The 8,161-nt window shown below is 42.7% G+C and overlaps 1 protein-coding gene across 1 annotated transcript; it reads left to right on the top strand.

Annotated features, from left to right (window-relative positions):
• Nucleotides 1-2,519: 2,519 nt before the first annotated feature.
• On the top strand, nucleotides 2,520-7,922 carry LOC123452967 (2-isopropylmalate synthase A-like). The gene is made up of 12 exons (XM_045129717.1): nucleotides 2,520-3,407; nucleotides 3,969-4,182; nucleotides 4,259-4,339; nucleotides 4,476-4,565; nucleotides 4,646-4,732; nucleotides 4,984-5,084; nucleotides 5,729-5,762; nucleotides 5,866-5,940; nucleotides 6,192-6,275; nucleotides 6,354-6,488; nucleotides 7,307-7,446; nucleotides 7,599-7,922. Exons 1-12 carry the CDS (start codon nucleotides 2,707-2,709, stop codon nucleotides 7,738-7,740), a joined length of 1,884 nt encoding a protein of 627 aa, XP_044985652.1. The 5' UTR covers nucleotides 2,520-2,706; the 3' UTR covers nucleotides 7,741-7,922.
• The last annotated feature ends 239 nt before the right edge of the window (nucleotides 7,923-8,161 follow it).

Genomic DNA, 8,161 nt, shown 5'->3' with positions numbered 1-8,161 from the left:
TCGTGAAGTTTGAGTACACTTCCATTGTGTTTTCAAACTTCGCGGGGTCACCGAGTGAGCACCCGAGGAACAATGCCCTCCATCCCATGCCCCATAGGAAAGGGTTGGGGATGGAGTTGGAATTCATGGTGAGGGAGAGGTGGTGAAACAAGAGGTTGAAGAAGAGAGGGGGTGAAAATGAGAGGTGGTTTGAGTGCGTGTTGGGTAAGAAGTGTGGGTAAATATAGGAGCGTTAGGCCGGTAGGAATGAATGATGACCTTTGAACTACGTGATGTTGATAATGCAGATGGACAAGGGCAAGGATGTGGTGCCGTCGCCGCCGGTGCATGATCACCCTAACACGAAGCAGGGGAACTACGTGCACTACCATGAGGAGGCAGGGCCAAACCACTTCTGCAAGGTGATCTTTGCTTCGAAGCTGGAGGCTATGTCATTGCCTCTGGACTTCACAATGCACTTCCCTGCCGTGCCTACAGAGTTTAGTCTGAAGACAAATACCGACTCCTCATGGAGGGTCACGGTGATGGTGGTCGATGGCAGGGTCACCCTTGATCAGGGTTGGGCCACCTTCGCTGTCGTTCACCAGGTCAGGATCGTGTACATGCTGACTTTCAAGTTGCTCACCCCGAATACCATGAAGGTGATCGTCTTCAACGACGACGATGTGGAGGTGGTCACCAAGTGCAAGAAGCACGACGAGGCCTTTGCCATGGCCTCCTAAATGACCTCTCGTTCCTAGTTAAGGTGTTGGTTGTTCGTTTAAGACTATGTGTTGCGGCATCGTTTAAGACTATTCATACTATGTTAAACTTTTGTGTGTGGTTAAACTTTGATGTGTGCATAAGTTTTTTTGGTTGCTCTATTTTTGCGCCTCTAGTAACCTCACCACACCGAGTAGTAGGTTACCACACCATTATCGTGGATGTAACCAAACAATCAGACCTGTGTTTCGCCTCAAACCAGGCCACAACCAAACAACATGCCTTCCGTTTCGGCACATGCAGGATAGAGGGGATGCATGCAACCTATTAACATGTAGATGTTGCTTTTTTGTGTGCATATGCTCAACGAGTCCCAACTGAGGCAAGTATGCAAAGTGTTCAAAAAAGATGCAGGTAAAAATGCCCTTTGTGTTTGCGCGTACACAAGCGAGCAACCAAATAACATGACTTTCGTGACACGTCATACAACCTAAAATGTATGTAGACAACCGAACTAAATGCAGATGTTAGTTTTATGCCTGTTTTACCTCAGTCAGGCCTTATTTACCAGACTATCTACGCCTACCAAATACGCCCCAAGCCTTAACCATCGTATTTCCCCCTCTCTACTACACTAGTACAATAGTTCACGCCAAGACACTTGCCATATTCCTCTACTATCCTTTGTGAAGTAAACTTCAGGTCAACAGTCCCAATATTATAAACACAAGTACTCACGTCATTCCCCTTTAATACAGACATGTGATCTCACCTGATAAAAAGATAACAATGAAATGTCAGCATACACATAATGCACATGTAAACTAAAATACATGAAGCCTCAACAATCAACTTTTTTCCCGCGCAACGCTACACATCGATCGATGTTTTTAAAAAAAATCCGTCGCCTCACTAACCATTGGATTTAACGCGGGATGTCGTTAGATTCAGCTGTCCTTTTCTGCAACTAGGATGATGTTGCACTTAAAGGTTTGCAACAGAGTTCATGTTACATAACTTTTGCAACAACACATATTGTTGCATTTTTTCCAACAAAACTAATGTTGCAGATTTTTTACAAGTATTACTGAAGAAAGTTTTGTAGCATCAGTGATGTTGCAGAAATCTTTTTTACAACATGGAGGATGTTGCAAGAAAAAAAATCATCATCGATCATTCGTAGTGAGCTCCCGTTAAACGATGGTGAGGGAGAGCGATCACGATGGTGAGGGAGGAGCATCGCCGCCCATCCTTGCCGTCGTGCCGCCGCCGACAAGCGTCGAACCTTCGACTAGGTCGCCTCGTCGCCATCCTCCTCTCCGACGAGGTGTGTGCACCACGTGTTGCCAACGGTCGTGGTGGACGCGTGCGACAACGGTGGCCACTGCACCCGACCCCCAAGCTGCAACCTCGCTGCCATCCTCCTCTCCGGCGAGATGGGCGGTTGTTAGTGCCGCCCAAAGCATCGAGTGACCCGCCTCTCTCGTTCGGTAATATGGGATCTGGATGCGCCGTCACGCTTCGTCTTCGTTAGACCGTAATAGACTAGTTGTTGCGGTGGTAAAATTGCAACAACGGGTTGGTCGAGAGCTGCGATCCGTCGAGTGATTAGAAGCGTTTTTTTTCCTTTTCCCTCTACTCTACTACAATAGTACAAATTTTCTTTTTGAAAGACAATAGTACAGTACAATAGTTCGCGTCAAAGACGTTGGCCATATTCCAACTGAACTCGGACAAAACCGGAACATGGTTTCGGAGTGACAAAGTTGTTAAAGTAAACCACAAGTGGAAGTGTGGAACACGCACAATCGTGTTCGTGCCCGCTACGGAAGCTGACTCATACACACCCGAGATAAGCATAAAACCTCCGGTTGACACTTACTCCCGTCGAAAGGAAAAGCCCGCATCGTATAGTCATCCAGATTCCGGGCTCCAGCTAAGCCGCCAGACCGCCGCATCTCCACCGCATCTCCACCGCTTCCCCCTAAACCCACGCCGCCGACCATGGCATCCTCCTCCGCTAAACCCTACTGCTGCTCCTCCCTAAACCCCGCCCACTCCACCCCCGTCGCCGGGCGCACCACCCTCTCCACCCTCCCCGCTGCCAAGCCCCGCCGCTTCTCACATGGCCTCGCCGCCGTCGCCGCGAACCCTAGGGCCTCCCGCACCGCCGTCCTCCGCTCTGTCCACGCGTGCCTGGCGGCGCCGCGCCGGCCGGAGTACGTCCCGGACCGAATCGACGACCCCAACTACGTTCGCATCTTCGACACCACGCTCCGCGACGGGGAGCAGTCCCCGGGGGCCACCATGACCAGCGCGGAGAAGCTCGTCGTCGCGCGCCAGCTCGCCCGCCTCGGCGTCGACATCATCGAGGCGGGCTTCCCGGCGTCCTCGCCAGACGACCTTGATGCCGTGCGATCCATCGCCATCGAGGTGGGGAACACACCCGTCGGGGAGGATGGCCATGTGCCCGTCATCTGCGGCCTCTCGCGATGCAACAAGAGGGACATTGACGCCGCCTGGGAGGCTGTGCGCCATGCCCGGAAGCCGCGCATCCACACCTTCATTGCTACCAGCGAGATCCACATGCAGCACAAGCTGCGGAAGACGCCCGACCAGGTGGTGGCCATCGCTAGGGAGATGGTGGCTTATGCGCGCAGTCTTGGATGCCCCGATGTCGAGTTCAGCCCCGAGGACGCCGGCAGGTACAATTCAAACTTTTCTCATTAAAAAAATATAGATACAAATTTGTTTTTTCTGCAGGCCCAGTTTTCTACTAGTTATGACTGTAAAATAACTCCAGCAATTTTGTATCTAGAGAAATCTGTTTTAGGACTGCTATTTCACATGCTGTGCTCTCTCAAAATTAACTAACCTGTCTATAATGATGAATCAAAGAGGCCAAATTTTAGTGAAGCAGAGTTTAGACTGAAGCAAATTTTGCGCATGCTTACTATGAAGTATAGAGGTTACCATGGCTCGGAAAGTAGGAGTATATCTCCTTCAATAGCTCCGCCCTTATATTGGTTGGAAAAAGATGACTAATGATGTGTTAATCGTTAAAAAGGTCGTTGGCAAATTAGAAACGGGTGTTAGCTGGTGGCTACCCAAATTTTGTGGTTGTGTTGAAGTTAACACAACATGTGTATTTGAATTATTTAAGTTTGGCCATTTCTTGTTAAGCCATACTTATCTAGCTTCTTTTACAACTTTTTATGGAACAAGTGTAAGGTTCTGGAATTCATATGTTTCACTTTGTCATCCAGGTCGAATCGAGAGTTCCTGTATCATATTCTAGAGGAAGTAATAAAAGCTGGAGCGACAACTCTCAACATCCCAGACACCGTTGGGTACACTCTCCCTCATGAATTTGGGAAATTAATTGCTGACATAAAAGCAAATACTCCTGGGATTGAAAATGCAATTATATCTACTCATTGCCAAAACGATCTTGGTCTTGCAAGTGCCAACACATTAGCGGTAATTCCTGTTTCCTATTTATTTAATTGTTTGTTATCATTGATCTAATCATGTTACTAATTTGATTTATCTTTAGGGTGCTTATGCAGGAGCACGGCAATTAGAGGTGACTATCAATGGTATTGGTGAAAGAGCTGGAAATGCTTCTTTGGAGGAGGTGAGCTCATAATACTATATTTATGTTGTCTGTGGGCATTATTTACAAGTTTTCCTTGTTGGGTAGTGAAAAGACGTGTGGCCGGGTAAGGCATTACTACTTGTCACATTTCTAATATTTTCTGACCCCTCTTCAGGTTGTTATGGCAATTAAATGTCGACGAGAACTCTTAGATGGATTATACACTGGGATTAATTCACAACATATTACCATGACAAGCAAAATGGTATCGTGGTCTGTTGTCTTATTTCTTTGTACTTTTTTCCCAGGCAATTTTAGCTTATACAAATTCTGTAATTGTTTTAGGTACAAGAGCACAGTGGACTTCATGTACAGCCGCATAAAGCTATTGTTGGTGCCAATGCCTTTGCTCATGAAAGTGGAATTCATCAGGTAACCAGATTTGCAGTCTCTTTTATTTGCATTACCATGCTTGTTCCCAATTGAGGTTTTAGTAGTAATGAGTAGTTTTCATGGCATGTCAGCATTTATCTTTGTGTGCTGTCCTTTTGCGGTTACCACGTGCCACTTAACGCTATATGTTGATTCACAGATGATGGTATTCATATATTTTTTCTGTTTCCATGTTAACTGTTCTAGAATGAAATGGCAGAATTCAGTTTTTCCTTTTCTTTTCTTTGCAGGATGGGATGCTTAAATTCAAAGGAACTTATGAGATAATATCGCCTGATGATATTGGTTTAACACGTGCAAATGAGTTCGGTATTGTTCTTGGAAAGCTCAGGTACCATGGAGATGTATCTTTGCCCCATAGCCATTCTGCATAATTCCTATACAATTCCTATACATACATTCAGTATATTTTTCTTCTCTCTCTTGAGCTTTCTACTAGCATGATGTGGTGTATCACTGTTTGTTCCAAATGCTTAGATAGTTAGATATTTAATAGTATGTGGATAATGTGAGTACTACCAAATTCTTTGAGACATGTATGCATTGACCGTAAGTACAATGATTGATAATTTAGAAGGGTGCTATGTACACCCTTCTGGGGTCACAACCTAAATTATTTACTTGTGTTTTTACTCCATGATTTGCTACATTCTGGAAGCTCAACCTAGATCATTTGATATGCAGGAAACCCCTACTGGAATGTTTTATTTATTTGTTTATATGGTACTCCCTCTGTAAACTAATATAAGAGTGTTTAGATAACTAAAATAATGATCTAAACGCTCTTATATTAGTTTACAGAGGAGTACTATTTATCATCTTTACTCTTCTAGAATAGCATAGGCCAATTTCCTGGTTAATTTAATATGGTAATCCTGCTCAAATACATTTAGATATACATAATACATTCAATGGTAGTTTAGGTCAAATTTAAGATTCTGAACCTTAATTGCGATTTTTGGTCTTTTGTTTCAGTGGAAGGCATGCCGTCAGAACTAAACTAGTGGAGGTATTTCTCAATTAATTTGGTTGTATTTTCTAGTTAATGCAACAGATTTGTCATTTATTTTTTGCTGTTACCAAATTGACATCTTTGATGTACAAACGTGTAGCTTGGATATGAAATCAATGACAGGGAATTTGAAGATTTCTTTAAACGCTACAAAGAGGTTGCAGAGAAAAAGAAGGTGATAATTTTCTGGAGTACTCGTTCTATATTCAGTGATATCCATTTTATTCCTCTCTGTCTAAAATGTAAAGCACGACGACATCATGTCATTGATTGATAATGGTCCACCTTGTTTTATTTTTTATGAAGCATTTATTATGTATGTTTTCATGGAAGCCTTACATTTTTTCTTCTATTATTACTCATTAGGAGCTTGCTTTTCCAATCCATTGTCTCTCTCTCATATGTACAAAGTTTCCTTTTTTGTAGCGTGTAACTGATGAAGACATAGAAGCTTTACTGTCTGATGAGATATTTCAGCCTAAGGTTATTTGGTCCCTTGGTGATGTACAGGTATAATTGAGGTTCAGTGGACTACTTTTTTGTAAATGGAGTTAAACCGTTACCTACGTTTGTGTGTCATCTCTGCAGGCAACATGTGGAACACTTGGTTTATCTACAGCAACTGTCAAATTGATAACTTTAGATGGAGAGGAAAAGATAGGTTGTTCTGTTGGAACTGGCCCAGTTGATGCAGCATACAAGGCTGTTGACCAAATAATACAGGTTAGCTGTTGCTATTTTCGTCTTTCTTTTTGTAAAAGACTACATTATTTCTTCTATTATTTTTAGATATGTCAAGAGTACTTTCAGGGCGATAAAGAAAACCTTTTTATGTTCATAATGTAGCTTATTACCATTGTTATGATATCTAATTCATTGCATCAGAAGACAATTATTGGCGCCCAATGTCCCATTCTCAGAACTACTTTCAATAGAATGCATAGATACTAATTTAAATAAAATTACGTATATCTATTCTTGGAACTTAGAGCCATCGTAATGATTTATGATAATGTCAATAGCATCTTCTTCTGTTTTTGACAACATCGATAGCTGGGAATATATTTTGGTTGGCAGCTTGAGAAAGAGCGAAGTATTAGTTGTGCTAACCGTAGGTCCATTTTAATTATGTGATGTTTATGTTATTGAAAGGTGTCATCAGTAAAAGAAATTTTTAAAGACCATCTTTCTTTGCCTTGAGAATTCTCGCACCTTACAAATGATGGGTTTACTTGTGGTATTCATTTTAACTGGGAAAAAGAACTGGTGTATCCTTGACTATGTAATCATCTAACATGTGTAAATGGGTATTCTTCTTTCACTTAATCCATCTTCTAATTCACCACCAGTCATATTTCCTCGATGGGGCAAATTGCTCAGAAACAACACACTGTATTCCACCAGTATAACATGTCCCAACAAATCTGGAGAAATGTTTTTGCAGAATTAGGGTTTGATCTAATGTGTCATCTCCCTTTGTTTTACAGATTATCGTTTGCTTAAAATAGGAGATATGACTTTAATTACCTTACGATATGCAGATTCCAACTATTCTTAGAGAATATAGCATGACTTCGGTCACAGAAGGCATTGATGCAATTGCAACCACTCGAGTAGTCATCACTGGAGATGTCAGTGCCAATAAATATGCTTTGACTGGTCACTCCAATCGATCCTTCAGGTATAGTCTTACCCCCGCTCCCTCCACCCCTCTTTCTCTCTCCCTTGGTGCGTGCTCACAGTTTGTTTTTTCATCTTTGCTTTTCTTACTATCTCTTATTTATAGTGTCTTTTTCTCGCTCACAAACGTATCTTTATGCCTGTTGATTTCAGTGGGAGTGGTGCAGCCATGGATGTTGTTGTATCCAGTGTCCGAGCTTACCTGAGCGCCCTGAACAAGATGTCCAGTTTTGTTGGCGCTATAAAAGCCAGCAGCGCAGCACCTGAAACCCTAAGTGCTCAGACCACAGAATGAGTGTTTACATCACATTTCTTTTCTGTTATTTCATCCCCGGAGCAATGTGAATTTACATGTTAGTAAAGAGCTGTTTGGTAGTGTAAGGGACTGGGTTTTCTAGCTGGTGTGCATCTGAAGGATATTTTGTTCTCCTTGGTTTATTGCAACTTTTGCTTGAGCAATGAGCAAATTTACAACAATGTCTAGTGCATAATTTCTACTCCCTCCGTCCCAAAATATAAGACCATTTTTTACACTATGATAGTATTTAACAAAATTGCTCCCAAAAATTAATAATTATTCATATGTTCGACGTAATACCATTCCTATGTTGGGTGAATCAAGTGATTTGCCCCACTCAGGACATAGGATTACCTGAGTACCAAGACATGCTTTGTTTAAAGGTGCCAATGTGACTGCGGAGTAACCATTCCAGTTC

This window comes from Hordeum vulgare, chromosome 5H (assembly GCF_904849725.1).
Source record: "Hordeum vulgare subsp. vulgare chromosome 5H, MorexV3_pseudomolecules_assembly, whole genome shotgun sequence".
Lineage (NCBI taxonomy): Eukaryota > Viridiplantae > Streptophyta > Magnoliopsida > Poales > Poaceae > Hordeum > Hordeum vulgare.
Note: the sequence above shows the minus strand (reverse complement) of the source record. Positions and strands in the feature narration are given on the sequence as shown.